The 21,986-nt window shown below is 42.8% G+C and overlaps 1 protein-coding gene across 4 annotated transcripts; it reads left to right on the top strand.

Annotated features, from left to right (window-relative positions):
• The first annotated feature begins 1,507 nt into the window (after positions 1-1,507).
• On the top strand, positions 1,508-21,218 carry cpeb2 (cytoplasmic polyadenylation element binding protein 2). Of its 4 annotated transcripts, XM_079245057.1 has the most exons (11): positions 1,508-2,859; positions 4,254-4,523; positions 11,046-11,136; positions 12,704-12,754; positions 13,534-13,557; positions 15,291-15,464; positions 15,542-15,631; positions 15,812-15,930; positions 16,780-16,894; positions 18,458-18,639; positions 18,732-21,218. In XM_079245057.1, the coding sequence occupies exons 1-11, from the start codon at positions 1,927-1,929 to the stop codon at positions 18,957-18,959; spliced, it is 2,277 nt and encodes a 758-aa protein (XP_079101183.1). In that variant the 5' UTR covers positions 1,508-1,926; the 3' UTR covers positions 18,960-21,218. The 4 variants fall into 4 exon arrangements, with proteins under 4 accessions (XP_079101183.1, XP_079101185.1, XP_079101184.1 ...); XM_079245059.1 differs by lacking the exon at positions 12,704-12,754; XM_079245058.1 differs by lacking the exon at positions 13,534-13,557.
• The last annotated feature ends 768 nt before the right edge of the window (positions 21,219-21,986 follow it).

The following is a 21,986-nucleotide window of genomic DNA, read 5'->3' as shown; positions in this document are numbered from 1 at the left end:
GTCAAATGCCATCATCTGACATTTTAATGTTTTTATACTGTGGGAATGTAATCCCCTAAATGCACACAGCACCGCTGAATAACAATACTGATGGTATGGTAATGGTGATGAAAGTGATTCAGGACCTTCCTGTGTACACCCTTGGCAGACTCTTAGCAGTCATAACAATCATCTTTGTGGAATTTGTTTTCTAAAAATACTTCCTGAGTTCATGTGAGCTTATGATTATAAAGGCCGGTGTTTTAGTCCTCAGGTCATTTTGATTTTTTTTTTTTTTAAAAAGGTATTGTGAAGGTGACAATGCAGGGCGGTGTGCTGATTGGAGTTGGTGGTTAGATAAGTCATTATCATTAGCAGGGACCAGATGGCAGATTGATTAGGGACATTGCTTTGCTGCTCCGATTTCTGTCCTTCTCCTTCTCAGGCAGATACAAACAGCGATTTGTTCAGCTTTAGTTTTACAAAGACAAACGATCCTTGTCTGTTTTTTTTAAACAAAAAGAAAGACACAGGCACCAGATGACCTCCACAAAACTATGCCTTTAAAAAAGAAAAAGTTAAAAAAAAAAAAATAAAAAAAAAAAAGATAAAAGAATAGTTTGTATTCTAAAATGTATGAAGCATTCACAATTAATTTACTCAGATTTACTAAAAACCTTCTATAGCTTTCATCTTTACTCTTCTCAGTCAGATATTGTAGAACATAAAACATTCTCCATCTTTCATCCACACAAAAATAGAAATGGCCTGTAGTCATATAGTGCTCCTGCTGCTGCTCTGGTGGCCATTTAAGAGGGAGATCATATGGTAGGGTTTCCTGTCAGCTTTGAGTACAGAACAGGCGATGGAGATTCATCTCCCCTGACACGTCGCTGACATAGAAAACTATATTTAGCTTTTTGGCGTCCGTGCGTAAAGTGACGCCGCCGCAGACGCACGCACAATGGTTGTGAACTGAATACTGATAAGCTCAAGAAAAACTGGACTAAATGTAGTGTGTTGATGTTGAAGCTTGTGATGACCAGCAGACGTGGCACATTTATCCGCGTGTGACACGGAAAGTTAGAAGCTTTACTTATCTGGCTTGTGATGCAGACTATCAGAGGTTCTGTGATGAATAAAAGAAAAATGTCTCTGGGTGGATTCAGCCTTGTAGACAGACGTTTATGCATTGGTTATAAGCAAGCTAACAGCTCTGTAGACTGTCATCCTGCAGAACAGCCTGGTTAGCAACTATTTATGCTGATAGAATAATAAAGTCTTATTGCTGTAATATGCCAACAACGCGGCTCGCCCTACCGTGGGCTACTTTTCTGGGTGTAGTAAGGGTGTAGGCCTACTGCACTTTATGAATAATGAAAAAGTGACGTAAACAATGCGGTCCTCTTTGCGGCTCAGGCTTGGAGGCTCGAGGCGGGCGCACAGAGGCGTGATGCGGCCGTGACGTAGTTTTGGTCGGGGATCTTTAATCCTCTGCCGCAGCAGCACAGCCGGTTACCAGAGGAGGGGGTATCACGGTCGGACTGGAATGGACCGCACAAGGCTAGGCTAATGTACAAGGCCGGAATATCTCGGTCTTTAGATAAATAATAATATCACCGAGAAAAACAAAAGGTTAACGACACGAACGAGGCGAGTATATTCATTAGGCCAAGACCCCCTCCTCGCTACGCTTTTAGCCTTCAGCCTATTCACAGACATTTTTCCTGCTGGGAAGACCACATAAAAACTGGGGGTTAAATTAAATTTTCATGAGCATATTTTCTCCATCTAAACGTTTTGTTTTTTTGTTAGTGTTTCTAGTCGGCGCACGGATACTCCGCGTCGTCCTGCCGGTTTTCCGGTGAGCAGCTTCTTCCCCGGTTCGCCCTTCACAAGCGTCGCTCGTCCCCGCTTTTCCTGTCAGCTGCTGCGCATCAGCACAACATGCAGGATGAGCCTGTGGGGGTGACAACCACGCAGTTACCCCCGTCATCCGAAGAAGAGGACAGCAAATCTGCAACGCAACCGAACCAAACCGACAACCTGCTGAGCTCCTTCACGTCGGATTACAGCCATCCAACCCAGAAGCCAGCTTTCTCCCATTTCGACCGAGAACATTTTTGCCCGACGCCGCAGTCCATCTGTGACCTTCAGCACAGCCGAAAGAGACATCAGCAGTTAAGTCAGCACACTGAGTTTATCCCAGCAGAGTTTCCCCCACCCCAGGGACATTTCAGTCACCTGCCGCAGAGGCAGCCCTTCCCCGCAGCCGACACTTGCGCCGCCGACCACGGCGGCTCTCCCGTGGAAGAGGCTGAAGCCGATGCTGCGTCGTCATCGCCCTCTTCCGTCAATCTGAACAAGATCCAAATGGACTCCCCCATCGCTCACCATTTAAATAACGGCAATGGCAGCAGCAGCAGCAGCACCGGCAACATGTTGTCCGGAGGTCTCGGCGCCGCTTTCCCGAACCTCCCCACCCAGGAGATACAGAGCGCCAGCGGGGGGTCGTCTTCGCCTTCCCTCCCTGGATTCGGCACCCCTTGGTCGGTCCAAACCAGCTCCTCACCCCCACCCGCACCCAACCCCATCAATCCCATCCACGCGAACGCCATTAACCAGATGCCCAACACGGACTCTGAGAACAGCTTCTACCCAGGTATCCCTTCCTCTATCAACCCGGCCTTCTTCCAGAGTTTTTCGCCGGTGTCAACTAATCCGTGCGCCGGGATTAACGTGCAGGGCTTCAGCGGTCCCTTCTCGCCTCAGATAAACGTCCCTCAGCAGCCGCAGAGTCGCAGATCCCCGGTCAGTCCCCAGATGCATCCCCAGCAGGGTGCCTTCCTGCAGCAGAGGAACAATTACAACCAACACCAGGTGAGCTGCAAGAGAGCACAAATCAACACGAAGGTGACACATTGTGAGAGGCAAATCTCCCATCCAGTTAATCTCCATGTTAAGTGACCAAAATAAGACACCAAAACCATCCAGACCTGTCATTTCTTTCTTATTTTCATCTAAATGAAGCCCCTGTAAATTTGATCTGAAGACAAACACTTGGATGTGTTTAGATTACAGATCCCCTTGTGACACAGCAGAGCTAAAAGCCTAAAAATGTGTGTTAATGCGTGTGTGTGTGTGTGTGTGTGTGTGTGATCGGGTGCATGCATATACAATTTAAAGCCACGGTCTTTGCAGGATAAACGGTTCCTTTCATAATGTATCATGAAAAAAAAAAAAAAAGAAAAACGCATGATGCTTTATGCAAGGGCCCAAGTTACTATCTGAGGCGAAGGGAGGGAGAGCTGCACAAGGGAGCATCGCTGAATCTGGCTGTTGTTCTCTCCTGGAAGCTGGCAGTGGGATGGAGTCACATGGCACCAGACCATCCCTGTCTTGTGGTTCACTCAGTGGGAACACAAAGGCTCGCAGGGTTCTGTGTCCTAAATGGATGCCTATTTGGGTGAAATGAAAGCATCCAGTATGTTGGCGGCGTCATGGCAGACAGTTTCAGGGGATGTGGAAAAGACATCAACGGCAGAAGCCTGAACGTTCTGGTTATGCAGCAGCTTACGAGCTGGTAGCCACAGCTTCAGGTTACTCATGTGATTTGCAATGTGTGTGTGTGTGTGTGTGTGCGTGGGAGCTTGTGTGTGTGTCTGGGTGTGCCTGGAGTGCATCTGGTGTTGTTTCACCAACCTCTAACCCCCTTGTCTTGACTCCAATGTAAATATATTTGCATTAAACCATCACAAACAACACAGTCACGCAATTGTCCCAGAGATCATGTGATCACACTCCAACTGAATCAGAAAAAAACATGGCATGCACAGAATATGATTTTTGGTGTGTTTTCTGCGTATGACCCTTTGTGCAGTGGTAGAAGAGCTCCTTTTAAAAGCATATTAAGAGCTGAGCATACACATGAGGCAGACAGTGATTTTCTACATGGGATTAAGCGTGACGAGACTCAGTGTATGATGCATAGGAAGGGGACACAAAGTCCAGGTGGAGGGAGAGTGTGTAAGTTACAGTGGTGGTGTCGCAGGGCACGGGATACTTAGTATTAGTCTTAAAGCCCTAAATCTTCTTATCTACCCACCCGTTACAGGAGCAGATCAAGTTAGCCAGTGGCTGGTGGGTGGGGTGGGGGGGGTGTAGAGTTACAGGATAGGATTAAATAGAAGTAATATACATTTATGTGTGAGTGCAAAAGAGAAAAAAAAGGTGGATTTGCTCCTTGTAACCTCTCCTGTGGCTCTCTCGTGCAGCCCATGGTGAAGCCATCTCCGTGGGGCAATCACCAGGGAAACGGCTGGGGCTCCGGAGGGATGTCTTGGGGCCGAGACCACCGCAGAGGGAGCGGCATGGGCGTACCTGGTTCGGTCAGTCACATCTCGCCGCTGAAGAAGCCGTTCTCTAGCAACGTCATCGCTCCGCCCAAGTTCCCCCGCTCTGGAGGATCCCTGGGGCCGAAGTCCTGGATAGAGGAGAACATGTTCCGTACAGACAGCAACAGCAACACCTTGCTGCCTCTGCAGGTTCGTGATTTCGGATTGTGTCTGGTCCCGGCTGGCTCCGCGTGATGATTGGTTTGGCGTGTGTAAAGTGTGTGTATGAACTGGGAGATCAGACCAAAGGCAGGATGAAGTCACTTGGTAAAAACGGCCAAAACAGACTCTGCATGGTGAGGATTTTAATCAGCTGGGAGGAGTTGTAATTTAAGTTTCAGGGAACTAACATCTTATTTATGAATCAATTTCAGGTTTCAACTAAATGCAAAGCCTTTACATGGTTGTTTCATGCTCACACCAAGAATATCACCATCAGAAAGTATATAGTATATAATAAACCTTTAGAAATGAACATATAAACATATTTTGTTTGTTTTATGTGATGCAACTGGACATTTAGATTCATGAGTCTACGCTGCATGTAAGCCTTTTTTTACACGTGCACTGCTTATCCTTATTAGACATTACCAAGAGGAGCGGCATATGGAAATGCAAATTCTTGAGTATGTTTGGATGCAAATTATATTCACTAAATCCTGTCCCCGAACAAAATAACCATATATTGTCCAACCAAGTTGCTCTACGATTGGTTCAGATAACGAGGCCTGTAGCAATACGCAATAAGTCAATTAATCGCAAGGTAAGAAAAAATGTGCTCGATAAGTTTGCCGGACGCAATCATTTTCATTTGTCTTTCTTTTCTTACCCAAAGTGAGCGAGTGTTTTAAGACAATATGAACTAAACACGGCAAGACAACAGACTTCCATAGACCTTAACAAACACTAGCTCCATCTTCCAGAGAGTCCACAATCAACTGCGGTGTTTAACCGATAATATTGTCAAAAAGGCGACATTTTAAAAAACGTCGCAAACATTTCAGACCTAGCATGATTCGCCTGGATGAACATGCATGTTACAAACGGCAACTTTACAATGACGTGAAAAATGACTGAAGGCGATCAAAGACATTCAATTTTTACCATTCCACCTCTGGTCCAGTCCAAACATGTCCCCTTATATGAGTTTTACCATAGACTAAGTAACTGTGTTACATGGTGTTTAGAGACCACATGTTCCAGATCACCACGTTGCCAAAACCACAGGAGAAACACTGATCTGTTTCAGCAGACCGGGTACTGGATGAGCATAAAATAGTCTGCACATCGAGCTAAATGTTCTTTAGAAATTAAAGTATGTTGATCTTTGAAAGGGTGTACTTTCATTATTATGGGATTATTGTTATTTTAGTTGAAAATGGTCTCAAAATGACAACAATAATCCCCTAGTGCAATATTATCGTGTATCACAATCATTTCTAAGACAATTAATCGCATGGCAAGATTTGTCACCATGACAGGCCTACAGATAACTGGACATCATCGGTCCTGCCTCTTTCACCCTCTGCTCAGCCACCAAGCTTCACTTTGACCAGGAAATATTCCCAGTAAGGAGAAAACAGCTGACACAGGTGGTTTTCTGTGTAAATAGATATATAAATAGATATATAAATAAAAATATATTTTTTTATTTATATATAAATAAAAGTATATAAACAATATATATAAATAAAAATATAAATATATAATTAAAAATAGCTTATTAAAAAAATTTAAAATAAAATTATTATTAAAAATACCTTATATATAAATAAAAATAGCTTATTAAAAAAAATTTAAAATAAAATTATTAATAAAAACTACCGGGCTGCACGGTGGGGCAGTGGTTAGCACTGTGGCCTCACAGCAAGAAGGTTGCTGGTTCAATCCTTGGCTGGTTTGGTCAGTGGCCTTTCTGTGTGGAGTTTGCATGTTCTCCCCGTGTATGCGTGGGTTCTCTCTGGGTACTCCGGCTTCCTCCCACCATCCAAAGACATGCATGATAGGTTAATTGGTCACTCTAAATTGCCCCTAGGAGTGAGTGTGAGCGTGAGTGTGGTTGTTCATCTCTCTGTGTGGCCCTGCGATGGACTGGCAAGCTGTCCAGGGTGTACCCTGCCTGTCCCCCAAAGCCAGCTGGGATAGGCTCCAGCTTCCCCGCAACCCTGAATTGGAATAAGCAGTTCGGAAAATGAATGAATGAATGAATGAATAAAAATACCTTATATATAAAAATAGCCCTTTGCTATGAGAGAGGGAAACTCTGGAAAATGTCTGGGCATGTTTCTCATGATATTGTCTGGAGTTTATGGCCACATTTCTCATCTGTGAAACTGTTTTAATCTCCAGAAAGCTTCATATCCTCTGAAAGCATTCAGCCACTGGCTTTTAGACACACTACAGAACTTTTGCCATTTTCCCCGTCATGCGCCCCCCCCATCGACGGCTGATCCAGCATCCATCCTACCTGTCCTGTTAGCTCTCTCCAGCCAACAAAAGACGATCTTACAACTTGTGACTCTTGTTTTGTCTCTTTCTTTGCTGAATCAGCGACATTGCATGAAGCCAAACGTCACGTCACATCTGGGATGTAAAAGTTGTATCGTGTCGGTTTCTCAGCCTTCAGATGCTGCTGGGTTGCAGCGGCTCCAGAAATGCACATAATAAATGTCATTGTGTCATCCAACAAGTCCAGGAAGCAGAGTTTTTAGGTCAAGAAGTCACAGAATGCTGCTTTAAGTCTTCTTCGCTGACTGCTTATTTAAGTGCTAAAATATACAAATCCTGATGTTAGGACAATATTCCACTGTATATGATTTACCAATTTTTTAAAAATCATAATCAATACTGTGTAAAATCTGTCAGAGCAGTGCTGTGGTTTCCCATAAATCCAGTCTAAGAATAACAGCACTCTTTCCATGACTCACTGAAATTACACTCACAATATCACTTAAATAATTGTACCGAACTGTAAAGTTATTGGCGGTATCGGTGCCAAGAAGTTCAACACTTCCTCTTCCAGGAAACAGGCCCGACTCAGTGGATTGTTAATTTCCATAAACAGTGTCGGAGCAGGAATTTTTCACATTCCAAGTCTTTTCCTTCCTTCCTTTCTGCTTAATGTTGTGCAGTCAGTGACAGACTGAACTACCGCTGTGTCACGTTTTTGACATAACACAGGGATGAGCTGCACACAACAGGAGGAAGTTCCTAAAGCGCTCGGCGAGCGTGTTACGTCATATTCATATTTCATATTTCTGAACAATGGTCAGAAAAGTAAAAAAGAAGCATCTGCATAAAAGTTCCCATTTCTTAGTTAATTCCCACGTAAGCTTTTCTCAATCCAAATCTTCAAGCTGTCATGAAAGCTACTCAGGATTAGCTTAACTGTCTTGTTTAAAACCATCGGTTTGGTGACTTTACTGGAAAATAAATCAGATTTGTACAAATGCAGGTTTTGTGCTGCATCCTGCGTGAGTGTGGGATGTCTCTGCTGATGATGCTGATAATGTGTTGACCTGGAGTGAAAAGCACCGGAGTCTGTAGGGATGAATTCCACATACCCCCAAGAGCTTTTTTTTTTTTCAATTTGCATCTGCACCACCGTCGGCAGAGCTAATGCAACACAACAGCCAGTCAGTGGTTCAGCAGGTGAATCTAAGCTACTTCCTCCATCGTTATGGACTCACTGCAGCATGAGCTTCACCTGCTATTTCTGTTGTGCGTTGCTGTTCATACAACCAATGTTGAACCATAGACTGTGTATAGAGATGGGCGGAGCCTCTGTGACGTCATCCGTAGGTTTCTGAAGAGCTGAATTGAAGCTCGGTGCGCGGTTCCTACCATCGCCATCTTGGCAGCGTCGTGCGTGTCGCCTCAACCGGAAAATTGAAAATATGGGCAAAGAGGTGGAGCTGAGAGGGGGGCTGTGATGGCGTCATGGTGGATGATTGACATCGAGCAAACTCCGAGCTTTATGTGGCTAAGAGCTAACCGAGCTAACAGGAGCTAACCAGCTAACGGAGGTAAGCGGGCTAAAGCTAAGTCATGTTGTTACAGGCTAAAATTAGCGGTTGTTCTACGTTCTTCTGACTTAAAGCGGGAGATTGGTACCTGTCAATCAGAAGGACACGCCCCTAAATGTGCCGAACTTCGAGATTAAATTACTTTTAAATGGGCGAGTTAGAAAAAAATCACTCCCCCTACAGTTGTCATGAAGGTAAACCTGACCTATTAAAGCTAAAATGCATTTTTGAACCAGGCTGTAAACATGTTTATTTCTGCTGTGAAGTTGGCCTTTTTAACATGGGAGTCTATGGGGGTTTGCGCTGTTCTGCAGCCCCTAGTGGATGAAGGGGGAACTACAGTTTTTCGTCCATCTTTCATATACGGTCTGTGTGTTGAACCAATCTTCACTTGTTGATGTTTAGACGTTTATGATAATGCAGGTTTATCTGAGGTGCCCTCCTTGGTCGTACCCCTCTGGTTTGCAGAAGAAAGACGCTCTTTTTCATATCCAGATCATAGTGTAATGTCTTGCCATCGAAATGAGCCCCGGCTCGAGGGAGGTGCAAAGTTCATTGTCTTGGAAAACACACGGAAGAACAAAATGTCCCACTCATGCCCATCTTTAACAATATATGATTAGCATCATATAGAATATGAAGGAAAGGAGTTTAAAAATAAGTAATGAAAACACCTGAAATCCTACGTAAATTATATGATGTCTGGATGATCACGGCTCCATGATCCGTAAGAGAAAACAGGCACCTTATTTCTGTCAAACACAGGGGTAGGGGAGGATCTGGGACTGGGCCAGCGTTGCTGACAGTTCCTCTGGGCTTAGAGAGTACCGTCGTTCAGGAAAAAATGTCAAAAATATGTGGACACCAGGTAGAGCTCTCCCCCTGAAACAGTAGTAAGACTATTTAAAAGCTTCAGTCTGGAGTATTATAGACAACCCAGATAACAGACAGGCATGTTCGCGCCCCTTTTGGTTGTTATGGCTCTGTTATGACACGGGCCAGTGTTGCGTGGGCCAGAAGTGGACCAGAAGTCTGTTGCCAGCCTGGTTCAGATCATAGTAAGTCTCCTGTGGGTTACATTTGGCCCATATGTTACTTTTCAGCCTGGATGTAGATTACTGCAGGCATTTTGTGGACCAGAAGTGGTCTGAATACAGGAAGAAGCCTGCCTGAATAAAGGTTAAAGCAATTTTGTTTTGGGCTGGATTTCAGAAGCCACACACACATTTAGTCAATGACTTAAAGACGCATTACATAACTTTAACTTTACCTTAAAAATCTCGTCCTGGACTTGTACAAAGACACAGTGACATCTATCATGTGCATTTCTGGAGCCGCTGCTACCCAGCAGCATCCCAACACTACATAACCTTTACAACCGAGACGCAATGTGACATTTTGCTTCACGGTACAACAAGGAACTGGCTGTTCTGAAAACGCAACGTTGCTGATTCAGCAAAGAGATGCAAGAAGACTGAAAAAGAGTAAAAAAAGAGACACAAGAGTCATAATTAGATCGTCTTCTGCAGGCTGCAGAGAGCTAACAGGATGCAAGATGGAGGCTGAATTAACCGTCGATGGGGGGGCGCATGACGGGAATATGACAAACATTTTGTAATGTGTCCTTAAAGAAAAGGGAAATTTAGGGTGAACAGAACCTGTACATCTGCGCCAAATGTTTTTATCTCCAAACAAGAAGCTCTTTGCTAACTTCTGGTTGATGTTAAAATACATTTAAATTGGAATTTCATTAAACGTCCCCTTCAGTAACACAGTTAAGTCACTTTTAATTGCAAGTAATAATTTTTCTCAACAATATTTCACCAAATTTTCTCATCAAAAGATCAAAATCTTCTCAACTAGACTAACTGATCAAACATTTTCAGCTGGAAATAAGCTGATCATATCAGCTTCTCTGATATGGCACATCATTTAATTCAATCTGTGTTTTCTATATTCAGATTTACTTTCACTGTGACATAAATAATAATATGAAAACAACACATAGATCCTGTAAATCCAGCCTGGAAGCTTCAACCTGCCGCTGTGTTTGGTGTAAAACCAGCTTCACACACAAACATTTCACGCCACAACAGGCTTCTCGTTCACTTTGACCTCAACAATGTTATGTTTTCTAACCGCATTGCAGATCCTCTGCAGGTTCGCAGTTTATAATCTAACAAATTGCATGTCTGATCTCATGACTGGTTGTTGGTACGATTGCGTGCCCTCCATCAACTGTCAACACATCGGATTTGTGCGAATCCTACTTAAGAACTAGCTTGCTGGCATATTTATGGAATTATAACCTGCTTCCAAGTTGTGTCGGCCCTGGTTTCCATCCTCTTTGTCTGCCTCTGGGAGCCTTATCAAACATCATGGGGAATCCATTGCATGGGCCCCTTGCAAGCTTACCTTTAGACTTTTAAACCGGATAAATACGGAAAGAATGTTCATCTGAACGTGAGGTACTCGCACATGTAAATCGCCTGCATGTTAGGGCGAATAGCTTTGCTTCAGAGCCTTTTTTAATAAGGAGCAAAATCATAAAAGTGTGCTGGAAGTGTGCAGATTTAATCAGGCGTCACAGTGCGCGCTTGTTAGGTCAGACTCTCCATGTAAAAAACCTCACACTTGTGTTTTTCAGGACCGCTCCAGAATGTACGACAGTCTGAACATGCACTCCCTGGAGAGCTCGCTGATTGACATCATGCGAGCTGAGCAGGATCCCATGAAAGGTAAGATGGCCTTTCCCTTTCAGCATACGAGGTCAGAGCGAGGCGATCGTGTTCGGGGAGGCGGAGTGGTTCGTTTGCAAGGCCCACTGCACACAGAGCTGTGTTGTTTTTCTGCACACAAGCTTATTTTCTCCCTGCTGAGAGCTTAATACTTGTGCCACCAGCTGCACATTTACATGACCTTAAAGCTCTGATCCTGCTGCTGCTTAACCTGGGCAGCACACAGAGCTGGCTAAGAAGCGGAGAGCAGGCGGGAGAGGAAGTATTGTGTTTTTCTTTGCTGATTATCTAATTACTCTTAGCTGATGTATGATCATTAAAACACGTCACATAAAGCTTTAGATTATTGAACTAAAAGATATCTGAATATGTCCTGAGGATCCTTGGGAATTATTCCTCACCGTTTGGCAGTGGCGAGCGGCGAATGTACTGCAGGGTGACACTTTCGCAGCCTCCGTGCGCTCAGCTGCTGAACATCAGAGGAGCAGTGTCAGATGACTGCGCCTCTCCTCTCTGGCCGCTCATAGCTCATTTACAGCCTCGCCTCACTTTACAATATCACAGAGAAAGAACATGACCGGTGAAAGCAGACATGCGTCGAGCTGTCGCTGGTTTGCATGCGTGTCCAGCAACAAGCACAGACGTTCTGTTTTTTTCTGATCATTCGACCTCAGCTCTTCTTCGTTTGGTCGAGTTTGTTGTGTTTTTCCTGCCGGATTAGTCGGAGGGGGGACATGGGAATGCAGAGCAAAGCGAGGGACATCTAGGCTAATTTTAGATGTGATTACACTTTCACACACTGTACATGACAGCCAAGAAGGGGGGGGGTGAGAGGGAAATGGGGTTGCAAAGGTCATTTATAGTATAGCTGCAGCCAACACTGGACAACAAATTATAAAGCTAAATTTACCAACGTAATACTGCAAGAATGTTTCTTAAATTAACCACTGAAGCTTCGAAGCCTGCAGCATAAACATTTTCATGCATTTGTTTTGATTTGTTGTTTTATTTTTGACTCCACTTGCAGTGTATTTAATCTCCAGAGACGCTAACAAGAGTTTGAACATTTTAGACTTTGCTAGTACTTAAATAATCCTGTATACACATTAAAAAAAACCTAATCTTTGTATTTTAAAGTAAGAAATGTTTTATTATGTTGTCTTTGCATGTGTTATAAAATCTCTTAACATCCAACATGTTTATTATCAACTATTTTCACATTATGGACTCTTTTAGACTAAAATAAAATACAAAAGATGATAAGAATAATAAGCAGGTAACTCATGAATTGTTCCAGCTGTGACTGAACGATAAACATGACGTGAAACTGATGTTGAGGTTGCCGTATGATCTGACATAAATGATGAGTTTTTTTTTCCTCCTTATGCCATCAGTAAAGATGTTATATAACATTTCCAACACCGTCTCAGGCTGTTTTGTGTGTTCTACGTCCATGTCCATGTTGCCGTCCTCTCCATCTGCCCAACGTCTCATGTCTGTGTTTGGATCTGTTTGTATGTCTGTCTAAATATACGTGTGTGTAACACATGTGTGTTTCTCATGTCAGGCCGTGTGGGATGCCCAAACCCCGGGGCTGACGGCCTTCTCATGCTCAATGGTAATTATCTCTCAGCTCCATGTCCCTCCGTGTCTCCAACTCTCATGACGCGTCCTCTGTTTATATAACCTTAATCAACACTCATGTGTCTCATGACCACAAGATGTGAAGTGTGTATGTGTGTGTGTTTGTGTTTTCTTAATTTCATCACAAATTTAGCCCTTTCTAATTGCACTCTCATGACAATATTGCTTCCATTGTTATGCTGAGTCATGAGAGCTTCCAGTGGCCTCGAGTGGTTCCCGGCGCGATCCTCCCTTTAAGCTGAGAACAAACGTTCCATCTCATGTGGACACATATTACTATGATGTTAAATCTGAAAATTTGTCTCAGTAGGACGCAAATTCAGGTCAGACGGCAGTCCCAAATAAAAATTTGAGAAGAATAATCCTGTCTGATGTTTGCTGTTTCCTCTGGGTACGCTGCAGTCAGATCTTTATTTACGCTCCTGTTCGGAGGCAGTTTGTGGCTCGTGTTTGATGCCACGCGTGTTGCTATGTGTGTGATGAAGGACATCCAGGAGTCGTGCAGTCGGTCTTCAAAATGTTTATCTTTCCGGTTGTGAAACAGGTCAGGATGCTTTTACAGAAAATAAAAGAAAAACACTCAGGTGTAGATATTTCCCTTCATAAATATGTGTATTTACATATATAATATATATTTCTTGAGCGGTGGGTTAAAGAGGTCATGTGGTGAAGGTTTTGGTCTCTTTTTACAAATACCCTTTGATAAATGTTTGCACAGCTGAAATATGCATTCTTGTGCTTTTCTGCATGCAGCCAGGAGCTATGGGAGACGCCGAGGTAAATTCAGCTTTTCCAGTGTCTTTGTCTTCTTGTGCTTTGTTCTGTTTTATTACTTACAGTAAACAAATCCCAAACTGAAGCCTTAAGTCTGCAGTGAGACCTTATTGTCTTTCCACTTTCAATTTGTAGAAGAAGACATTTACCTGTTTTTTTGTCTTTTGTAATGACATAAAGCTGAAAACCTAATTAATAAATCATGATTGGTGATTAAAAATACAAGAAAAACACCACGTCTTAGTTTCCAGAAGTGCATGAAGACAAGGGTTTCAGGTTTGGTCATTTAATGTTCAGACCGTGGCTGTGCCGCCTCCCTGTAGAATCCCAAAGCATAAACGCTTTATTGTGACTTATTACTGTCTGTACTAGATGTAATGGGACATGTCTTCAGTCTGATATGTTTGGTTTTTTATATTTTGTTTCTCAAGGAAACATCTTTCATTACACCCTGCAAACTGATCAGTTACTCTCATGTTAAATCACTACTACCCGTTTGCTCGCACTATAACCAGGTTGATGGACCAACACTATGTGGTGCTTCCTCTGGCTGTGTAGTGACATAGCAAACCCATGGTAGACGTGTCCATTGAGAGTTCTGCTACAGAAGACATGATGGTGCACATCGGTTTTGACTGTGCACAGTTGCTAGCTCTGCATGGACTAATAACCAGTTGTCTAGTCGAGCTGAAGTAGGCTTCAGCTAGCCAGCTAATGAAGCTAACACACTGATGAACGGCTGCCTTCTCTGTATGTGCAAATAGGCGGCACTTACACGGATTTTTCTGAAATTGCTCTTTAATTTGATTTTAAAATAATTATGCTGCACTTTGTCTTTTTTTTTTTTTTACATTTGTTTATTTATTCACATCTTAAAGTTCCTCTTTGTAAAGTTTGCAGTTCCTCCTTTATTAAATCACGAGAAGTTAAAACAAACATATACATTAAAAATAGAATCGCATTGCAATCTGAATTTTTTAAAAACAAATTTTCTCCGGTGCCAATTCAATTTAAATTGCAATTCTCACAATTCTTCAGTATTGCTGATTTTGTATATTAAAAACAAAATAAATGTACAAAACTTTTTTTTTTGGCTTGTCATTTTTCTTGATTTCAATGAGGAAAAAACAACACAGTAGCCAGACCATCATTCTGCCAATATAACGCCCAAGAAGACAAGTAAAAAGATCAATAAATACATTTTTTTTAAAAAACCAATAAAAATGACAAATATTTTATTATGGATTATATTTATTTGTTTGAAAGAAAAAATGATTTTTTTTAACTAAAAATGTATTTTTAAAGTTGTGAAGCAAAAAAATCCCTCACTCTGTGTATTTCCGATTTTTAAATTCGATTTTCCCACCCCTAATCTCTACCCAGTGTTAAAATGGTGGCTATTGATTATTAAAAGAAAATGAAAATGAAGAAATAAATGGTTGAGCCTATAAATCTAATCTGTCAATGGCTACATGAGAAAGATTTTTTTTTTTTTTTTCATTAGCCAAGTCTTTGACCCAAAGAGTTCAAGCTGTGATAAAAGTCACAGGAGGCGCAACTAAATACCAAATGAGATTTATTTTGGGGGTGATGATTGAATTTCTTTTATAAAGCCAGAATATTCAGCTTCCTCGCTTTTATTCATTTGTTTTTACTAAATAATAAACCAAAGTAAAGTGTGTTTTAGTACCTTTTTTGCTGCATCCTCACTTGCTTCTTTTTTTTAACCGTACCAGGCCGCTCCTCTCTCTTCCCCATTGATGACAATCTGCTTGACGATGGCCATGGCAACCAGGGTGTCCCAGGAGTCCTCGGCTCCCCTAACTGTTACCCCCACCAAAACGGGGAGCGCATTGAGCGCTTCTCTCGTAAGGTGTTTGTGGGTGGTTTACCTCCAGACATAGATGAAGGTAAGGATGCTTGAAATGATTTATCCATCATGTGCCTTTCTTTTCTCCTCACTCATCATTTTTTAATGCTCCCTCAGATGAAATAACCTCAAGCTTTCGTCGCTTTGGTCACCTTGTTGTGGACTGGCCACACAAAGCAGAGAGCAAATCCTACTTTCCACCTAAAGGTACTGACAGAAGCGCTGAGCTGTTGTCTCTAAGCCCAGCTGGGTGCACATTGATATGAGATGGATGGAAGCTAGGCTGCAAAACAAATTATTTAAATTAGCTGAAGACTAATTATGATCTGCTGTAGTTTTCTATGTGTTGAAGCAGATATTAAAGCCCTGGACGTGTGTTTGTCCTAGGATATGCATTCCTGCTGTTCCAGGAGGAGACCTCAGTGCAGGCTCTGATTGAGGCCTGCATGGAGGAAGACGGGAAGCTCTACCTGTGTGTTTCCAGTCCCACCATCAAAGACAAACCTGTAAGTTCCCGCAGCTCACCGAAGAAAAGAGAAATAACTAATATTTCCCCTCAGGCCCAAAAGCAATCATTTAGAGCATGTTCACGTCTAGCTTTTTCATTCAAATCCGAGTCCGTTTGCTCTGAAAGTGCGCTTTGTTTGGGGAAATGTGAACACACACTCAGCCAACCGACAAACGCAGGTCTCGGGCTGCTTCAAGCAGACCAAACACAGGAAGCGGACTACAAAGCAAAGTTTATTGTGAGTTTACTCCACAAGCTTTACCTGCGCCACAGGTAAACACCTGCTGTTCTTCTGTTCCATTTTCCCACACAGAACTGGGAAAAGGGCCTTTGTCTACTCCGCTCCGACTACGTGGAACTCTTTTCAGAGAGACTGGAAATTGTCCCAACTTATTTATTTGAACGGTTTTAAGTCCAGAGTGAGAGATTTTGAGATGTCCTCCTTTAGTTGTAATTGCTTTTAATTACTTGTTCTGTTTAAGTGGTAACATGTAAATTGCCTGTAAGTCTTGCTGCCTCTTGGCCAGGACTCCCTTAAGAAAGAGGTTCTTAACCTCAATGGGACTTCCCTGGTGGAATAAAGGTTAAATAAAAATAAAAAAAACACAACCAAAGTGACCACGACAGTTTTGCTCGGCAGAAATAATTGAGGGGGAAAACGTGGAAGAATTTGGTCCAAGTTGTGATAGAAATCTGACAAACTGCGATCGGATGCAGCTTCATTTATTGTTTGCCTTTGGTTTGAGACGTGCGGCGTGGAAGCAGTCTTGGTCCAGAATAATGCAGAGTCGAGCAGACCATCCTGATGTGACGCATCCTCAATCTTGAATTTGACTTTTCACACCAGGTGCAAATCAGACCGTGGAACTTGAGTGACAGTGATTTTGTGATGGACGGATCTCAGCCCCTTGATCCTCGCAAAACCATCTTCGTGGGAGGTGTCCCTCGTCCTCTGAGAGCAAGTGAGTACGCCCAGTTTGCTCAACAGACGGAAGTAGATTGCAAACACATTATTCCCTGGCAAAGATCAGACTTCACTGGTTTACTGGTTTCCTGAAAGGTATGGATGCAGTTATAGAGACATTTTCAAGTTATCTGATTGGTTCAGATAGAGAGGATGAATGACAGAGATAGGGAGGGTGGGAGGAGGGCAACCCCTGATTGGTACATGTGGTAAAAAAAGGATGAGATGGGGTGACGGAGGATGGATCAGGAGGAGGATGGAGGGATGGATGGGAGAAAGAAGAAGGATGGAAGGGTGAGAAAGGGAATTGGGATGAAAGGGTGGGGAGGGAATGGTGGAAGGATGACAGGGTGAATGGATGAGGAAGAAGGAAGACAGATGCATAAGGGATGAGATGGGTGGGGGGGGGGGGGGGGGGGGGTAGAATGAAAGGATGAACAGGCAATGGAGAAGAATGGAGGATGAAAAGAATAATGAGGGAGAGGAAGAAGTTGGAAGGATGAATGGGTGAGGATGGATGAAGGAGGAGAGGATGGGGAAGTGAGGGGAAGGATTAAAGGAAAGAAGTGATGAAGGATGAAAAGATGCTGGATTGAAGTATAGATGGATTAGCAAGGGGGAGAACAGATGGATGAGGGAGGATGAGTGACAGCCAAGCAGCAACCTCCAGTGGTTAAAAGTGAAGCCTATGTGGAAGTGCATAAAACTGCAGTTCCCCCTTCATCCACTAGGGGCTGCAGAACAGAATAAATCCCCATAGACTCCCATGTTAAAAAGGCCAACTTCACGGCAGAAGTAAACATGTTTACAGCCTGGTTCAAAAATCCATTTTTGGTTTATAGGTCAGGTTTACCTTCATGACAACTGTGGGGGGGAGTGAATTTTTTTCTAACTCGCCCGTTTAAAAGTAATTTAATCTCAAAGTTCGGCATATTTAGCGGCATGTCCTTTTGATTGACAGGTACCAATCTCCCGCTTCAAGTAAGAAGAACATAGAACAACCACGGTTTTTAGCTGGTTAATAACGTGACTTAGCTTTAGCCCGCTTACCTCCGTTAGCTGGTTAACTCCTGTTAGCTCTGGGTTAGCTCTTAGCTACAGGCAGCTCGAGTTCACTCCATGTCAATTTTCTACCATGACGCTCACAGCTCCCCTCTCAGCTCCACCTCTTTGCCCATATTTTTTATTTTCCCGGTGAGACAACACGCATGCCCCTGCTAAGATGGCGATGGTAGGAACCACCCACCGACTTCAATTCAGCTCTACAGAAACCTACGGGTGACGTCACGTTGGCTCCGTCCATCTCTTTATATACAGTCTATGATGACAGCGATAGGGAGGGAGGGGTTGTGAGACATACAGAGCTGAGGTGGTGAAACAGGTATAAGACTCACCAGGTGATCGGAGGTGTAGAGGAGGCGTAGCCACAAAGTTGGCGGGTTAGCTTCATTTTAAGAGCTGCAACACTGTTGTACAGCTTCTCATCTGCTTCACATCCTGTCATGTCACACTTCGCCTTATTTCACACTTCGACATCCTTTTTTTTCCACTCCGTGATTAGTTGAGCTGGCCATGATAATGGATCGCCTCTACGGTGGAGTCTGCTACGCCGGCATTGATACAGATCCAGAGCTCAAGTACCCTAAAGGGGCGGGACGAGTGGCCTTCTCCAATCAGCAGAGTTACATCGCCGCTATCAGCGCGAGATTCGTCCAGCTGCAGCATGGCGACATCGATAAACGGGTACGATGTCGCCGTCTTTAAAAGTTACCACAACCTTTATCTAATGGTCCGTCATGAGCACGCACATCAGCTGTGTATGCTCACGTCTGCAGGTTGAGGTGAAGCCGTACGTCCTGGACGACCAGCTGTGTGACGAGTGTCAGGGTGCACGCTGCGGAGGGAAATTCGCCCCGTTTTTCTGCGCCAACGTGACCTGTCTTCAGTACTACTGCGAGTTCTGCTGGGCCAACATCCACTCCCGTGCAGGACGAGAGTTCCACAAGCCGCTGGTCAAAGAGGGCGCTGACCGCCCACGCCAGATTCACTTCCGCTGGAACTAGAGATGTGACGACACGGTCAGAGGAAAGGGAAACCCTGGCTAAGAGGAAAACAGAGCTCTGCCTCTCCTGCTTACCTAAGCTATCAGTATAATCAAGTGCATAACACTAGACAGTATATACACAATATATATAGCTATATATCTTTTGTAGCAGCCAAACACCACAAGCCTCAGTTTTTCACCAAAACCCCCCTCACATCTCAGGCTCTGACAACTCTACAACTCTTTTGTGGTACTTTCATCTTTTCTAAGAGAAGATTTAAAAAGAGATTGATTTTTGTAGCTTTTTATTATTATTATTATTATTATTATTATGATTATGATTATGATTATTATTTTTGTATGTGAGATTTAAAGTAGATCCAGGAATGTTTTTGCATGGGGGCAGCTTGTCTGTCTGTTTGTCTGCTGCTAGCAACCACACAGTGCGTTCAGTGCACACTTTTCCGGGAAAACTCTCCAATGTCGACGCCTGCCACAGGTCATTTACCAAAGGTAGCAAAAATTATAGGAAGCGTAAAAATCGACCCATTGTCGCCGCGAAACAAACCTGTTTTTTTTTTTTGTTTGTTTTGTTTTGTTTTTGTTTTTTTTATGTTGCCACGAGCTCTTTCTTCTTTTTGGAGAGTATATTAAAGAAAAAGACAATAGGGTTATGTTTTTTTGCGCTCATGTTGACCTGTAGAGTGATACCTCAAAATACAAAAATCTGGTTCCACAAACTGTATTCAACATTTATACTTAACAAGCTACGTTAGGAGCTTTTGCTGCTATATATACATATATATGAATAGATGTTTAGGTATATTTAATGCCATTTATAAAGCCGAATCATGTCAAATTAAATGCAGTATGCACTTGACCACTTATGGCCCCCATTGCCATAGAAGGAGTTTGAGTGCATGTAATCACGATAGGCTTAGCTACAATAAATAGCATGCAGGATAGATGTGAGAAAAACAAACAAACAAACAAAAAAAAAAAAGCAAACCACTGAAATCATACTTAGGCAAGCCTAAAAATTTTGTAGTGAGTAGCATGATCAGTACAGAAGCCTAAGAGGGAAAAAAAATCTGATGAAGCAAAATAATTAAAACCACGTCATATGTAAACTTGCATGCATCGATGTTTCTCTGTTGTTTGATCTGTTTACATAATATCAATACAAAAAAAAGTGATATTGGTTCAACCGTAGACTTAGTGGACGCCATCTTTCAGTGGCTTGTATGGCGGAAAAAATAAGACAAAAAACAAAAAAACAAGCTGTTGATAAGCAGAGTGGTGTTCAGTGGTTTGTGTTTGTGTTGTCCATGTGCTGTGTGACTGTTGTTAGTGGAAACTTAGGCTCTAGTTTAATAACCAACACGATTACAAAGAGGAGAGTCTAACAACATGCCTTCACCCTTCCTCCCTTCTATCTTTGCATTGTTCCAAAGGTTAATCTGAGAACGCAGACTGCTTATTTTATAACCTTACGTGGCTGCAGATCCATAAAACTATGAAAGCTGTGGCCCAGTTACCCGGCGATGAAGCATCTTCGCGTCTCCTCGCCACGCTCACACTGAGGAAGATGACGGTTAGCCTCTCGGCGAGCCAAAGACAAAGCTCTCGTTGTTTATATACTGTTTGTTTGATTCTAGAAAGACTCTTTACAAACTGTTTAGGGACAATCTTTCTGTGAGGACGGCAGCCCGGCCGTCCGCTCGGTACTGTACAAGTGTGTCGCTCTCGTGTCGTTTCTGGGTTTTAGTGTTCCACGCCCCCGTGTGTGCTCCTCAGTGACAGTGTTAAGGCGTCAAAAAGTGTGTACTGTTATTAAACCTTAATGGGATGGAAACTTAAAGCTTATTTTCTTATAGCCGGGTCCGTTCTTATTTAAAAATCATTTGTGTCTACTACTTACCCATCACTGGCCCTTCAATATGTTTTGGATTATATATATTATGCACTACTTTTCTATAACCTTCTCTTCCCGCCTCCTTTCTTCTTTACACCCTGGAGTGGTTTCAGTGCAGATGTATGCGCCACCTATTTATAAATGTATAGATGATTTATTAAATTTTATTTTTTCATGATTATGTATTTAAGATGTAGCGTGAAGCAGTGGTCTTAAGTTATCTTTGTTCTGTGTGAGTAGAGCAAGATCCTGATATTTTCTAATATATTCTAATGTAATCTGGCTGTTGCGAGGACCGGGAGTCAGAACGGCATCGCAGGCTGTGGTTCGATAAAGCTCCCGCTACCTTCCTCACCCCCTTCAACCCCCCCCCCCCCCCCCCCCCCCCCCCCCCCGTCGTGGCTTTAATTCTCATGGCGTCTGATGATGTTTGGATATCGTCACCTGTAACACTTGACTCGTGCAGTTTTTTTTTTTTTTTGTGAGGTTCTATTTTCTATGTTAAACACTGTTACTTTGTTCTGTATGTGTCCTTGTTTTTGTAAAAATCATATTTATTTCACTATTTTTGTAGACAAAAAAAAATGACTATTTGATTTTGATTGTATTTTTCTATTTAAATAGGACAAATATTCCGATTTATTTCCACCCCCCCCCAATTACGTCCAAAAAGTTCTGTTCAGAGGCAAAGAATCATGTCACGAGTGGCATCATTGAAGTTTTTTGATACACAGTTGATTCTTCTTTTGGTACACATGACAAGTTTCATTTGAAGGAAGGAAACACGAAGGTTTTATTTCATTCTGGGAAGACACTTGAGATTCTCCCCCGTTGCATCGAGGCCCCGGCTGCCTGTCCTCGTAGATGCTCTGAAACTTGAATATAACACATTTTGAAAGGCTGACTAACCTCGAATCTGTGTTGTGATGTGCAATACTGTTTCTAATGTTTGTATAAAAAGTAAGAACTACAGTGTAAACCTTTTTAATGCAGATTTATTTTTTTCATTGCATATTTTGCAGATTTCTGATCCACAGTGTCATTTTTTACTGTCAGAAAAAAGAAACCCCGTTTTTTCATTGCAAGTATTTTTAAATCCAGATATCTTTGTACTGATGTAAATGATTGTAG

Source organism: Telmatherina bonti, assembly GCF_933228915.1.
Source record: "Telmatherina bonti genome assembly, chromosome: 8".
Taxonomy (NCBI): domain Eukaryota; kingdom Metazoa; phylum Chordata; class Actinopteri; order Atheriniformes; family Telmatherinidae; genus Telmatherina; species Telmatherina bonti.
This window is presented reverse-complemented; position numbering and strand designations above follow the sequence as displayed.